This window comes from Orycteropus afer, unplaced genomic scaffold (genome assembly GCF_000298275.1).
Source record: "Orycteropus afer afer isolate SDZICR_OR568_19922 unplaced genomic scaffold, OryAfe1.0 scaffold00588, whole genome shotgun sequence".
NCBI classification, from domain to species: domain Eukaryota; kingdom Metazoa; phylum Chordata; class Mammalia; order Tubulidentata; family Orycteropodidae; genus Orycteropus; species Orycteropus afer.
The window spans coordinates 942786-959756 of NW_006922175.1; the positions used below are offsets into that span (position 1 = coordinate 942786).

At 33.7% G+C, this 16971-nt stretch overlaps 1 protein-coding gene across 1 annotated transcript in view; it reads left to right on the top strand.

Annotated features, from left to right (window-relative positions):
- LOC103210321 (protein eyes shut homolog) overlaps positions 1-16971 on the top strand; it is a gene marked incomplete at its 3' end in the record, with an annotated part of 1289761 nt that overhangs the window by 574596 nt on the left and 698194 nt on the right. The window contains 1 exon segment of the mRNA XM_007956242.1: positions 9270-9278. Within this exon segment, the coding sequence (XP_007954433.1) occupies positions 9270-9278 (9 nt within the window).

A 16971-nucleotide genomic window follows, 5' to 3' on the forward strand; every position in this document is an offset into this window, starting at 1 on the left:
ATTTTGTGGCATGATGTGGCATAACTGAAAATGAGAAACAGCTGCAAACATCCATTAATAATAGGAATATGGAATGTACAATGAATGAGTATAGGAATTGTAACTCATCTCGAAGGAAGTGGAACATTTGAAGATGAATATCCTAGGCATTACCAGCTCTGACTCATAGAGTCAACTCTGACTCATAGTGACCATATTAAAAAAAAAAAAAAAAAAAAACCTCACTGCCGTTAAGTCAATCCTGACTCACAGCAACCCCTCACAGAATAAAACTGCCCCATAGAGTTTCCAAGGCTATAAATCTTACAGAAGCAGACTGCTTCATCTTTCTCCCACAGAGTGGCTGGTGGGTTTGAACCACTGACCTTTTGGTTAGCAGCTGAAAGTCTTAAGCACTATGCAACCAGAGCTCCTTTCCTAGGTAGGCATTAGTGAGCTACAATGTACTGGTATTAGCCATTTTGAATCAGTCAAACATATTTTCTCTATGCCAAGAAAGACAAATTAAATCCTGAAAAAGGACATTTCAAGATCTGTCCTGAAGTATAGTGTCAGTGGTAGAATAATATCCATACACTTACTAAGAAAACCAGTTAATACGACTATTATGCAAATATATGAACCAACTTCTAATACCAAAGATGAAGAAATTGATGATTTCTACAAACTTCTTCAGTCTGAAGTTGATCAAATATGCCATTGAGATGCACTGATAATAACTGGTGATTGAAATGCAAAACTTGGTAATAAAGAGGAAGGTTCAGTAGCTAGAAAATATGGCCTTGGTGGTAAAAACAATGTGGGAGATCACATGATAGAGTTTGGGAAGACTAACAACTTACTCATTGCAAATACCTTTTTCCAACAATATGAATGGCAACTATACACTTGGACCCAGCCTCATGGGGTACATAGGGAACAAATCTACTACATCTGTGGAAAGAGATGATGGAGAAGAATAAATATCATCAATAAAACCAAGGCCAGGGATTGAACACAGAGCAGCAGACTATCAATTATTTATATGCAAGTTTGAGTTGAAGATGAAGAAAATGAAAACTAGTTCAGAGCCAGAGTATGACCTTGAATATATCTTACCTGAATTTAGACACCATCTGAAGAATAGATTTGACACATTGAACACTAATGACCAGAAACCAGAGGAGTTGTAGGATGAAATGAACAATATCATATATGAAGAAAGCAAAAGTCAGGGAAAAAAAACATAAAGACAAAAATGGATGCCAGAGGCAAGTCTGAATCTTGCTCTTGAATGTAAAATATCTATAGAATGGAATACATGATTAATTAAAAGAACTAAGCAGAAGCTTTCAAAGGGTGGCTTGAAAGGACAAATTAAAGTATTATAATGAAATTGTTCAAAGATTTGGAGTTAGAAAATCAGAAAGGAAGAACATGCTTGATATTTCTCAAGCTGAAAGAACTGAAGAAAAAGTTTATGCCTTGAGTTTTAATATTTAAGGATTCAATGGACAGAATGTTGAATGATGGAGGAATCATAAAAAGAAGATGGAAGGAATCTAGTCACTGTTCAAAAAAAAAAATTCAATGGTCCATTTCAATAGATACCATATAATAAGAGGTAGCACATGATAAAGGACTGTTGTTATTGAAAGAAGAAGTCCAAGCTGCACTGAAGGTATTGGCATAAAGTAAGACTCCAGAAATTGACAAATACCAATTGAGATATTTCAACAAACAGATAAATAACTCAAAGTGCTCATTATCTATACCAAGAAATTTGGAAGACAGCATGTGACCAACCAACTAGAAGAGATCCATATTTGGGTCCATTTCAAAGAAGGTGATCCAACACAAAGAAGAAATTGTCAATCAATCAATATCACTAATATCACAACCAAATAAAATTATGCTAACCATAATTCAAAAAAGATTGCAGCATTACATTGTGAGGGAAGAGCCAGAAATCCAAGCCTAATTAAGAGCTCTGGTAGCGTAGTACCTAAGGCACTTGACTGTTAACCAGAAGACTGGCAGTTCAAACCCACCAGCCACTCCTTGGAAGGAAGATGGGGCAATCTACTTCCGCAGTGATACTGTGTCAGAAACCCAAGGAGGGATCGCTATGAGTAGGGTCTGACTCGATGACACATAACAACAACAACAACAATTAAGAAAAGGACTTGGAATAAGGGAAACCATTGCTGATGCCAGATGAATATTGGCTGAAATCAGAGAATACAAAAAGATGTTAATACTTGTTTTATTGATAATGCAAAGTCATTCAACTATGTGGATCATAACAAATTATGGATATTATTCTGAAGAATGGGAATTCCAGAGCCCTTAATTTTGCTAGTGTGGAACATGTACATAGACCATGAAGTAGTCACTTCAACTTGCAGTTCAAGTGCACATTTCAAAATCAGGAAGATGTATGTACTAGGGTTGTATCATTTCACCGTACTTATTCAATTTGTATGCTGACCAAACATTCTAAGAAGTGGTACTATATGAAGAAGAATATGGTATCAGAACTTGAGGAAAGTTCATTAAAAACCTGAACCATGCAGATGACACAAAATGGCTTGCTGAGGATGAAGAGGACTTGAAGCACTTATAGATGAAGATCTAAGACTACAGTCTTCAATATAGATTAAACTTCAAAATAAAGAAAAGAAAAGTCCTCACAATTGGAACAATAAGTAACATCTTGATTACAAAGAAAATATTGAAAATGTCAAGGATTTCTATTTACCTGAATCCATAATCAACGTCCACAGAAGCAGCAGACAAGAAATCAAATGACATACCACACTGGATGAATCTTCTGGAAAAGACTTCTTTAAAGATTTCAAAAAAATAAAGGTGTCACTTTGAGGATTAAGGTGCACTTGACTCAAGCCATGAGGATTTCAATTTCATACCTCATATGCATGGGAAAGCAGACAATGGATAAGAAAGACCAAAGAAGATTTGATGCATTTGAATTATGATGTAGGTAAAGTTATTAAATGTACCATGGACTGTAAGAAGAAAGAGCAAATGCATCTTAGAAGTATAGTCAGAATGCTCCTTGGAAGTCAAGACGATGAGATTTCATCTCATGTTCTTTGGACGTAATATCAGGAGGGACAAGTCCCTGAAGAAAGATATCGTGTTTGAGAAAGTAGGTGATCAGAGAAAAAAGGGAAGACTCTCAATGAGATGATTCACATCAATGAGATGATTCACATAGTGGCTGCAACAATGGGCTCAAACAGCAAGGACTGAGAGGAGGGCACAGGACTGGGCAATGTTTCATTCTGTCATAAATATGGTTGCTATGAGTTACAATTGACTTGAGGGCACCTAACAACAAGGAAAATGTCAGTTTGACCTTGTTGTTGTTATTTGCCGGCGAGTTGGACCTGACTCACAGTGACCCCTCCTTGGGTTTCCAAGGCGATACCACTGTGGAAGTAGATTGTTCAACCTTCCTTCCAGGGAGTGGATGGTGGGTTTGAACCGCCAGCCTTCTGGTTAGCAGTCAAGTGCCTTAGGCACTACGCAACCACAGCTCCCAGTTTGACCTTATGAGATGCAAGTTGTATATTGTATAGCCAAGATATAATAAGTCAATTCAGAGAAAATAAATACACTTGCTATTTTTAATTCCCACTTAATTCATACTGATTTATTTATCTTAATGAAGTTGTGAATTATAGTATACTGATTTTTTTTTTCTAATTATTGATTGGAGAAGATCTCCCCCATCTTTAAAAGTCTGTAAGGCTAATGCCATAAAAATTGAATAGGTGAATACAGCTTTGTTCCCTGCTTCAATGGAACTGTCAGAATAGTGTCAACAACTTTGTTTGTTTATGCCCAGAAGGGAAGCTACTCTAAACAATGTGTTTTTATTAAGACAGACAGTAAATAAAATTTGGCAGAAGGTATTTAAATTCTACACTAACAGTCTTGAAAGATGTTGTAGTATTTTTTCCCATCAATATGTTGTTTCTGAAATCTCATCTGTATTTGTTTATCTTCTGTCTACTTATCTATTTACTTCTATTAATCTTCCAAAAATAAACTACATCTTGCATAGATTTTCTTAGGTTAATAATGTTTGTGTAGTTATTTATTTAATGTGTTTCTTTTATAAATCTGAGAATAATCATTTTATAGTGGGGAAAATAATACATATGTTTTTTTTTAAATCATGACATGATAAAAATGTTACAAGAATGAGTATGTAGTAATAGAGCCATGAAGAGACAGCTCCAAGAACTCAGAAACTGCTTGCATATATAATCTTCATTGTTAAAATACAAAATTCTTTTTTGCACAGAATGTAGGTAAAATGCAGTTAGGAGGCAGCAGGATTATATTTATCTTCCAAGTCAGTAATTTTTTAAAGAAAGACTATCTTATTTCATTATTTCATGTTTGGAAGTATATAAGAATTTATACGTGAGGTAGAATTTTGAGATGATGATTTTGTCCAAACCTTCATCCTAAGATATCTGTAAATAAAATAACTGACTTAATATATTATTTTTCCTTCTTAACAATAATCTCATTGGCCTCAAATAAAATTTAACTATTTGATTTCATGTATGTTGCAAATAAATAATAAGCAATATCGTATGTATTTGTGGCCCTATATTTTTAGCCTAAAAATGAACATGACTGATATAAATTGGTTTATTTATGTGGGCCATATCCATAACCTGCACCAGTAGAGAAGTTGGGATATAAGATCAAAATGGGTATGGCAATCATACTCAAGTAGGATCAGGTGAATAGTAATCTCAAAAAGAGTTATTTTATTATTAACTCTGCTTGACTAGGTTACATCATTTATGTTAGGAAAATAAATCTTGACATTTATATGGATAATTTTGTGCCTTAGTTGTCAACCTTCCTGTGAGACATGGGTTCTGATTAAACTCTGATTGAGAATGAGAACAGTAATACATTATTAATGAACTCAGGGTAATTGTAAAGTTTTATGACTTAGGGATCAGTGGAAATTGGTTCCATGGTCAGTTTGAGAAATTATGAGAATACACCTTGCACTGACAGTGCTGATAGCTTAGCATTAGTCATGGTCATCCCACAGCCATGGCCTGTGACAGCACTAATGATAGTCATTTTGTAGCGTGACCATGCATTAGAATTCATTTAGAAGAGCATAAAATGTCAAATGTTGGACTAAAGATTTTTCAGCAGTGTTTGACACAGGAGGCTTTATATTCACAGAAGTTCATGTTTGTTGAAATTGTAACACATTACAATGATCTGAAGAAAATTAATAGGAAAATGTAGATTAAAAATCAATTAAAATTAATTTTTATATTTGTCACTTTGAACACTAAAATCCTATTGCCAATCAAAGCCTTAGAAAACAACGTGAACATTTATTCTTTCATGAATCTCAAGTGATATTTTTATTCATGAAGTAGTATTTCACATGGATGAAAGCAAATATAAATCTGATGTTTAATAAATGATATATTTGAATAAATAATATTGAGAAATTTAAGTTTAAAGTTATCAATATAATTTTTGTATAATAAAACTATATACAATAAATTTATAATAAAATAAAAAATGAGGGATATTAACAGAGTCAAAATAACATAATAGATAAAGGCATGAGCTTAAGACAAAGGGTTGGAATAGTCCAGACCAACACGCTTTTGTCTTATTGCTTTAGGGTAGTTATTTAATACTACTAAGCTTGCTTTGCTCACACATTAATACTTCACAATGAAGGATATACTGATATTTCTTTATCATATATTCAAGTAAAACATAAAGATGTGAAGATCATAACTAAGACCAAGCTTGAGAGACTGAGATAAGATTATGATTTTCATAGAGCATACTGCCTGTTTGGATTTTGATACAGAGTACATTTTTGTTTACCCTTCAGGATTTACAGACTAGAAAGATTTTTAAATGAAGATAAAGAAACTAAGTTGTTTAAAAATTTCAAATAAAATCAGAGAAGCAAAAGACATCAGTTAATATCGAAAAACATGGAATTTGAAGCTGTTAGAACATACCACTATTTATCCTACAACATCATATTCCATTTTAGCAAATGCAGATAAAAAAATATAGGGAAAATGATTTAGCTGATAGTTTGGGTTTTTTTTCCCCTCTAATTTTTAAAAATTAATAAGTGACTTGAAAATTCCATGCTTGCTCATTTTAATAAAAAACATTTATTCAGAATTTTTTCGTGACTTGAAGATCTAAGTAAATCAAGACTTCACTCAATGTTACATCTAATGCAGCTCACAGGGTTTTTTTTTTTTTTGATTTATCTATTTTGGACCACTGTACATTGACATAATGTCAAATTGTCATATTTGGAATTAATTCTTAAGTCTTAGAAGACATTCTTCCATTCATGAAGGAGAAGTTTAAAAGAGTTGCATACTTTCAGTGAGTTTATAGGGTTTGGCCCTGTTTAATTATAATTGAATCAAGTAAGAATTCATTATTGATTAAATAAATACTGGCATACAAATTCAGATCAAGGGTGATCTTCACCAAATGGCTTCAATAGCTTCAACATGATAGGATTAATTATGTTAGCGTGCATGTCTTTCTTTCTTTCTTTTTTCTTCTGATCAGGCAGACTCTACTCATTGTAATATAAGTTGGCAAGTTTTCCTTAATAGCATTAATACAACTCTCAAAATAACTTACATCTTTGGCCCTGGCATGACTAACTCTCAGCCTTTGAATGACTTCTTTCCTCATGATGCTCTGAAGAATTAGAACTTTTACTAGAAGAAAATATATGTAGACATAACAGTCATCATTCAGGGGCAGAGTTTGTCTGCAGATAGATTCTTCACCCCAGTGCTCTATCACTATCCTCCTTTTTTTTTTTTTTTTTTTGCATCATCACCGTTTCTATTTGGAAAAAAAAAAAAATTATATATATATATCTATCTTTGCTATTCTTATCTAATCAGTGATAGGTACAAAAATATGCCATAAAGAAAAGACTAGGATATTCCAAACTTCCTCTTTTCTCCTTTCCATTTCCATTGAAATATCACTATCTGTTACATTATCAGAATTCCTGGTTGCCCTGGAACAATAGATACAAGGAGATGAGTATAGAGATAAGAACAGAATATGAGTAAATTTAATGTAGATTAACCTAAAATATATTCCATACCATACATTTAACTTCAAAACACTGCAAATTTCTATTATCTGTCAATGTTTCCAATGGAAGTATAACACTAGCACATATGTAATTTGAGATTTCCTAAAATGTAAATGTAAATAAAAAATGTAAAAAATAAACAATGTTAATATGAAGGATATTTTATTTAATGCAAATATCCAAAATAGCATTATTACAATATGTGTGTATATGTATGTGTGTTTTCAGTGCCCTTGAGTTGACTGCAACTCACAGCACCCATATCTATAACAGAACACAGCATTACTCTGTCCTGAGGTATCCTCATAATCATTGCTAGGTTAGAGCCCATTGTTTCAGCCAGTGTCAACCCACCTCATTGAAGTTCTTCCCCTTTTTCACTGCCTGACTTTACCAACCATGATGATATCTCAAGGGACTGATACCATGTCCAAAGTACATGAGACAAAGACTCACCATACTCCCTTCTAAGGAGCATTCTGGCTGTACTTCCAAGACAAATTTGTTCGTTCTTCTGGTAGTCCACGATACATTTAATATTCTTCATCAACATCAAAATTCAAGGACATCAATTCTTCTTCAGTCTTTATTCTTTGACCAGCTTTTGAATGCATATGAGATGATTGAAAATACTATGGCTTGGGTCAGGCTCCCCTTAATCCCAAAAATGACAACTTTGTTTTTAACACTTAAAAGATGTCTTTGGCAGCAGATTTGCTGAATGCAATACATCATTTGATTTCTTGACTACTGCTTCCATAGGCATTGTTTGTGGGTCCAAGTAAAACAAAATATTTTCTCTGTTTATCACAATGTTGCTTATTGGTCTAGTTTTGAGGATATTTGTTTTCTTTATGTTGAGGTGTAATCTATATGAAAAGCTTGATCTTAATCAGTTAAGTGTCTCAAGCCTTTTTCACTTTTAGCAAGCTAGGTTATATCATTTTCATATTGCAGATTATTAATGAGTCTTCCTCTAATACTGATGTTGCATTTTTCTTATATAGCCAACTTCTTGAATTATTGACTCAACATACAGATTGAATAAGTATGGTGAAAGGATACAACCCTGACACATACCATTGCTGATTATAATTCATGCAGGATACCCTTGTTCTGTTCAAATTACCACCTCTTTGTCTATGTGTAGGTCCTGCAAGAGTACAGTTAAGTATTCTGGAATTCCCATTCTTCAAAATGTTATCCATAATTTATTCACACAGTTGAATACCTTTGCACAGTCAGTAAAAAATAGAAAAAATTCTCTCTGTTATTCTCTGCTTTTTGCAAAGATCCATCAGAATGATGATATCCCTCATGCAACATCCTCTTCTGAATCTGGTTTGAATTTTTTGCATTTCCCAGTTGATGTACTGCTACAACCATTTTTGACTTATGTTTAGCATAATTTTACTTGCAGGTGATATCAATTATATTGTTTGATAATTTCCTCTATATGTCGGGTCATCTTTCTAATTTCTTGGCATAGATGTAACTTCCGGGAGCTCTGGTAGCATAGTGGCTAAAGCACTTGACTGCTAACCAGAAGGCTGGCGGTTCAAACCCACCAGCCACTCCTCGGAAGGAAGTTTGGGCAATCCTACTTCCGTAGTGATACTGCCTCGGAAACCCAAGGAGGGGTCGCTATGAGTCGGGGCCGACTCGGCACACAACAACAACAACAACAAGATGTAACTTCCATCTTTGCATTTGTTTTTTGAAATATCTCAATTTGTATTCTATCAATTCCTGGATCCCTGTTTTTCTCCAATGCAGTCAGTACAGCTTGAATATATTCTTTCATACATTACCTCCTGAAGTTGTTGAACATTGACCTATTCCTTTTGATATAATGACTATATTCTTTTCATCTTCTTTTGATTCTTCTTGCATCATTCAACATTTTTCCCATAGAATTCTTCAGTATTATAACTACAGGCTTGAACTTTTTTTTTCTTCAGTTCTTTCAACTTTGGTGGCATAGTGCCTAAGGCATTTGACTGTTAACCAGACAGCTGGTGGTTCAAACCCACAAGCCACTCCTTGTAGAAGGAAGGTTGGGCAATCTACTTCTGTGCTGATACTGCCTCGGAAACCCAAAGAGGAGTCGCTGTGAGTCGGATCCGACTCGACGACCATGAGATTGGTTGCTTGGTTCAGCTTGGGAAATGCCAAGCTGATTCTTCTGTTTGTTTTTCATACTCAAAGTTTTTGAATATTTCATATAATAGTCTGTCTTCTCAATCCACTCCTTGAAATCTTTTTACCTCCTCTACTTCATTGTTTCTTCCTTTGCTTTAGCTGCTCTACATTAAAGAGCAAGTTTCTAAATCTCTTCTGACATGTATTTTGGTCTTCTCTGTCTTTGTCTTTTTAATAATCTTTTGCTTCTCCAAATATGATATATTTGATATCCCACAACTCATCTAGTCTTTGGTCATCTGTATTCAGTGTGTCTAATCTATCTATGAGATGATATCTAAATTGAGATTTTACCTTGGCTCTTATGGTTGTTTTTGTTGTTATGTGTCTTTGAATCGGCCCCGACTCATACAACCCCTTGTAGATTTGTTTTAATTTTCTTCAATTTCAACTGAACCTTAGAAATAAGCAGTTGATAATGGTCTGTTCTTCAGTCAGCACTATCTTGTTCCTACTGATGAACTGTGCTTCTCCATTGTCTCTGTGTACAGATGTAGTCAATTAGATTCCTGTTATCCATCTGGAATGGTCTACATGTATTGTTGTCCTTTATGTTTAAAAAAAAAAAAAAAATTGTAATGAATGAGTCATCAGTCTTGCAAAATTAGATCATGTGATCTCTGACCTCATTTCTAGCACCAAGACTAAGTTTTCCAACTCCAGTTCTGCTTTGCTTCCAATTTTTGCATTCCAATTACCAGTAATTATCAATGTATTTTGATTGGATGTTTGATCAAGTTCAAATTGTAGGAGTTGGTACAATTCTTCAGTTTTTTCATCTTTGACAGGAGTGGTGGGTGTGTAAGTTTGACTAATAGTCAAACTAATAAGGTCTTCCTTAGAGTAATATGAATATTATTCTATCACTGTCAGTATTGTACTTGAGGATAGATTTTGAAATATCTTTTTGACAATGCATGCAGTACCCTTCCTCTTCAATTTGTCAATGCAGAAATAGTGGATCATGTGCTTGTCCAATTAAAAATGGCCAATAACAATCCATTTCAGCTCATAAATGCCTTGGATAGAGAGTTTTATGTGTTCTATTTCATTTTGGACAACTCTCAATTTTCCTAGTTTCATACTTTGCATCTGCCACTTCCAATTATTAATGTATCTTTATAGCTGTTTCTTGTCATGTTGAGCCATGCCCCATCAGCAAGCAAAGGCCCCAACATCATTACTCCATCCACATCATTAACAGTGAGTCTACTTTGAAGAGGCAAGTCATCCCTAGTCATATTGTGAGTGCCTTCCAACATGATGGGGCTCATCTCCCGTACTATATCAAACAGTGTTCTATAGTGATAGATAAAATTCTCCCTGGGCAATTGTTTTTTAGGGGTAGACCACCATATTCTTCTTCCATCTGTCCTGGTCTGGAAGCTCCACTGCAATTTTTCCACCATGGTGACCCTGTTGGTATTTGAAATATCTATGACATAGCTTCTAGAATTCACAATATAACATACTGGAGAGTGGTGGATTATAATATGTAATCAATATTAAAACATTATTAAAATAATTTACATTATTTTTCCTAACTTTGTTTTCAAAATCTGACAGATATTTCACATTTAAAGGGCACTACAATTTGGGTGTCAATTTTTCAGTGGAAATAGTTTTTATTTAAATTTCACATAATTTAATGTTTAAAATATAAGTTTGCATATTCAAGTATATCCAAACATATTTAAATTCTTATCCCAATTTAAAAGAATCAATTTTTAAATTTAAATTAATTAAAACTATATAAAATATAAAAGTTTCTCATTGTACTAGCCACATGAAGTGCTTAATATCCACTGTACACTTTTGTTCAGTATCATATGAATTTATGTATACACATATATGATCCTACTCCTACAAGGGTGTCATGTACTTATTTACATTATGAACAAGCTATTGAGTCCTTTGGTGAGTCACAGGCACCTCACATTTGCATATTTGCACACAGTTACCTGGTAGGAGTCACAAAGGCTATGGCTACAAGAACCATACCAAATAATTCAGTGCACAACATCATTTAAAAATCATTTTCCTACTTGGCAATCTTTCTGTTTCTACCTTTTCTTTTTTTCTATTGTGTTCTATAACTTAATCAACAATTTGGGCATAGAGAAAATATTTTAACAAAGACTTATTAATAAACCTTTATTAAATTTCTATTGTAGTATTTCTGATCAGAGTTATTGTTCTCACTTTTGGAGAACTTGTTTAACCTAAATGATGATATGTAAGTTTCAGATGACATTCCAAATCTTCCTCAAAACATGCATGCTAGCAAATAAACATGTGGGGCTGCTAGAATAAAATAAAGCTATTTAGATTTCACAAATTTAATTAAGAAATAATCATCTTACAGTGGCATCCTACACAAAACATCCTCTGGCTTATACAGGCTATAAAAGAGAATATCAATTATCGTTTAATAATGTCACTTTCCCAATCAGTTGGAAATTAACAAAAGTGCCTTGTTTACAGGAAGCTGAATGACATGATAGTCTGATGGTTTTTCAACTGTGAGTATTACGCATGACTTATTTAATTATGAAGGAAGATACAACTGGGATCATCTGAAGGAAAAAGATTACTCTTTTTCAGAAACATTAAAATTATCTCAAACAAAGCATTCTAAAAAAAATTACTTTGAAGTTGTTCCCTTGCAAATATACACTGACACATTTTGTAACTTTCAATAGACACTTTAAATTTAAAATGGAATCAAGGAAATAAAATAATTTCCATAATTGGCACTGTTAATAAAATGTTTAGAAGAAATTCTTTTATCTAAATGACATTTATCTAGAATGTCATCAATGAATAGTTCTTTTCTATTTTCCATAAAACAACCTAAATATCAATTTTGGTTTTAATGAATTTGTGAAGAAATTGAAAAAGTTGAAAAGTTGTAGTTCTGTTTGAAATAAGAAAATCCTTTTCATGTCTAATATAATTATCACTGTATTTGTGTGTGTGTTTAAGTTAGTTCCTATTACATTTTTCCCAGTATTATAGAGCAATTTCATTATAAACCTGGAGGGCCTGATTAGCTTAGCTTGTTAAGTAAGAGTATTAATACAACCAATACAATGAATTTAAACATTTTGTTCCCATTTGCCTTTTTTTCTTTAATAGTGGCAGCTTAAGACCTTCATACATTAACTAAAAATGTGAACCTAATGTAAAAATATCCTTTTTCAGAGGACATAACATAGTTGGCACTAATAATCATTGATCACTGGTAGATTTGTTCACACTTAAGAGCCTGGTCAATATATCTTGATCTAGCGATATTACATGAAGAGCTCCAGAGGAGTTGGAGGTTGGCATCATATATTTTTATAGGTAAATTAAGACAACTAAAATTTCTGTGGGTTGTTGAGTTTATCTTTCTGTATATCATAGGTTTTAATGTGGACTATATCACTATTCCACACTAAAACTACCCACCAGCCACTCCTCAGAAGGAAGATGGGGCAATCTACTTCTGTAGTGATATTGCCTCAGAAACCCAAGGAGGAGTTGCTATGAGTTGGGTCCGACTCAACGGCAAATAACAACAACAACAACATATCACTATTCTTCCTTCTAACATCCTTGTTTTCTGATCTCTGACTCCTAGTAGTTTCTTGCCTGTACTCAGCCCCAAAGTGTAGTCTGATGAAATGGGAGCTACCTTCATTACCTGTATTCTTCCTTCCTGTTATGGATACCTGTTCATGAGGCATGCTGGTTACTTTTCATGAATGCATATGTTCTAGGAAACAATAGGAGATGAAAGAGGAGAGAGGCAGAGCTGTTAGCCAAGGCTGATTGAGCAGATATTCATTGAACCTAACTACCACAAATGGGTTTCCTTTCCAAGAAGCACCTCCCAGATAAACTAGTCTCTGTGTAGTGCAAACGATTAGGCTCTTGGCTACTAATCAAAAGATTGGTGGTTTGAGTAACTCAGATAAGCCTCAGAAGAAATATCTGGTGATCAACTTCCAAGAAATCAACCACTAAAAACTCTGTGGAGCAGAATACTACTCTGACACACGTGGGATTGCTGTAATTCAAGGTCAACTCGATGACAACTAGTTTGCTTTTATTGGCTTGGCTTATCACCTTAAGAATGTACAGAATAAGCTGCACAATTTTGAACTGAGAGAAAGCGAAAAATTAGTCATTGTTTAATGTTTTCTAGGCATGGTACCTTGAGTATGGTACCTTTAGCTTTATGAGTATCAGGTTTTCCACCTCTAAAACTGCAATGATAATAGTTCCTCACTGGCTGGCTTTGATTTCAGTATTGAATATTTTATAATTTAGTAAATATCAATAATATTGATACTTAATTCTGTTGTTGTTAGATATCAAGTAGGTTCCAACTCATGTTGTTGTTGTTATGTACAGTCGAGTCAGACTCGACTCATAGCGACCCCTCCTTGGGTTTCCGAGTCGGTATCACTACGGAAGTAGATTGCAACCTTATGTAGTACAGAATGAAACTGCCAGTCCTGCACCATCCTCACAATCCTTCCTATGCTTGAACCCATCATTCCAGCCACTGTGTCAATCCATCTCGTTGACAGTTTTCTCCTTTTTCGCTGACCCTCTACTTTACCAAGCATGATGTTCTTTTGCAAAGACTGATCCCTTCTGACAGAATGACCAAAGTACATGAGACAAAGTCTGTCTATTCTCACTTCTAAGGAGCATTCTAGCTGTACTTCTTCCAAGACAGACTTGTTTGTTCTTCTGGCAGTCCATAATGTTTTCAAATATTTTATGCCAACATCATAATTCAAATGTATTAATTCTTTTACCATCTTCCCTATATTTTCCAGCTTTCACATGTATATGAAGCTATTAAAACACTATGGTTTAGGACAGGCACAAACATTCTTCAAACTGACATCTTTGCTCTTGAGTACTTTAAAGAGGTCTTTTGAAACAGATTTGCCCAATGCAATATGCCATTTGATTTCTTGATTGCTCCTTCCTTGAGCGTTGATTGTGGATCCAAGTAAATTAAAATCCTTAACAACTTTCCGAGCTGGTGGTGTAATGCCTAAGGCATTTGACTGTTAACCAGAAAGTTGACTGTTCAAACTCACTAGCCACTCCATGAAGGAAGACTGGGCAGTCTACTTCTGTAAAGATTTACCACTTCAGAAACCCAAAGAAAGTCACTATGAGTCAGAATCAACTCAATGGCAGTGAGTTTGGTCTTTTTTAACAACTTTAATTTTTTCTCCATTTATCGTGGTGATGCTTATTGTTTCAGTTGTGAGGGTTTTTGTTTTCTTTATGTTGAAGTGTAATCCATACTGAAGGCTGAAGTCTCTGATCTTCAACAGTAACTGTTTCAAGTCATCTTCACTTTCAACAAACAAGGCTGTATCATCTCCATATCACAGGATATTAATGAATCTTCCTCCAATCCTAATGACACATTCTTCTTCATATAGTCCAGCTTCTCAGATTATTTTCTCAGCATACAGATTGAATAAATATGGTAGAAGATACAACCATGAAGCACACTTTTCCTGATTTTTAAACTTGCAGTATTCTTTCACTCTGTTCGAATGGCTGTCTCTCAGTCTATGTACAGCTTCCTCATGAACACAATTAGGCATTCAGGAATTCTCATGGTTGGCAATGTTATCTATAATTTGTTATAATCCGCTCAGTCAAATTCCTTTGCATAGTCCATAAAACACAGGTAGCCATCTTTCTGACATTCTTTGCTTTCATTCTCAATGATATCCCTCATTCCACATCCTCTTCTGACCCCAGCTTGACTTTCTGGCAGTACCGTGTCAATATACTACTGTAACCATTTCTAAATTTCAAAGTTTTGATATTCAAAACTGGTTTATACTTAATATTTTAGGAGAATTATGTAACTCATACTATATGAGAATTATAGTGAGTATAAATTATTTTAACTAGGTATGACTTTTAATTTTGTATCAGGTTGCTATTTTATCTCATAATTCAATTACTCTTTATAAGAAAAACAAAATAGTACTGTACAATTTAGTATTTTCAAAAGAAAATGGAAATGTATTACTATCATATTAGAGTTTATTCATTTTTTTTTTAATTTTAAATACCGAGCAGAAAAACTAAGCCTTTACAGCTCCACAATAAAAAAACATATGACATATTTCTGAATTTGTTTCAAATTTTTATAGACAGTTTTCTTATAATAATTTAATTTTTATAAATAACAGTTATGATCTATCACCCCTACCTTTAATATCATCCAGCAAAAATAAAATGTGTTGTTACCAACCTCTTAGAGTTAAATATGTAGTTGTCATTTGTAGTGTAAGATTACTTTCTGTTCCTTCAAATATAACTTTATTTATTACTTAATGTTTGATTTTCTTTTCTATTAGATAAAAAGTTTATGAGATATTAATAAGTGTATTTTCTCAACATGTAAAATTTGAGGTGTATGATTTTACCGTATGTACCTACCAGGTATATAAACAGATATTTATATGTTTTAGGACTGGCAAATGAATTTTCATCTCAAATGAAATTTTTGAATTTACTAGAGATTAAAACTGATGTGTTAACAATTCCCTAAGAGTCTAAATAATTCTCCTTTTGAAAAATTATGCTTTGAAACCCTCAGATTTTACCATATCATGTATTTTCAGAAATATCTATTGTAGGTATACTGGAAGAATTATACACAGATGTACCATAGGAGCCTTTTTAACTAAAACAAATATTGCTGCGATGATATTTAAGAAATGTGTTGTTTTGTTGTTAGGTGCCATTGAGTTCCTTCCAAATCATTGTAGCCCCAGATATAACTACATAAAACATTGTCCAATTCTGGGCTACCCTCACAATCATTGTTATGTTTGAGCCCATTTTCACAGCCACTGTGTCAATCCATCTTGTTCACAGTCTTCCTCTTTTTCTCTAACTCTCTACTTTATCAGGAATGATACTCTTCTCCAGGGACTAGTCCCTGCTAATTATATGTCCAAAGTATATGGAAGGAAGTATCAACAGCCTTGCTTCTAAGGAGCTTTCCGACTATACTTCTTCCAAGACACATTTGTTACTTCTTTTGGAAGTCCATGGTATATTCAATATTCTTTGGCAGCAACATAATTCAAATGCATCACTTTTTCTTCAGTCTTCCTTATACATTATCCAGCTTTCAAATACATGTAAGGTGACTGAAAAATACCATGACTTGGGTAAAGTGTACCTTAGTCCTCAAAATGACATCTTTGCTTTTTAACACTTGAATGAGTTCTTTTGCAGAAGATTTGCACAATGCAATAATATATACTTTTATTTCTTCACTGCTTCTTCTAAGAAATGTGTTATATGTATCTAATTGTATAATCTTCTAAGTTCATCTATTAATAAGTTGATATAAACTATCCTCAAATTATTTATGAAATTCTTGTTCCTATTGAAAAAAAAAAAAAAAAAACTGTTTTATTAATGCTAAAACTATAAAGAAAAACAGGGAGTTCCGGCAAGATGGTGGACTAGGCAGAAAGACTGCACAGACCCTCTTCAACAAAGAAAAGAGACCAATTAATACAGACATAGAGGATAATCCTGGACCCTTGAGCCTT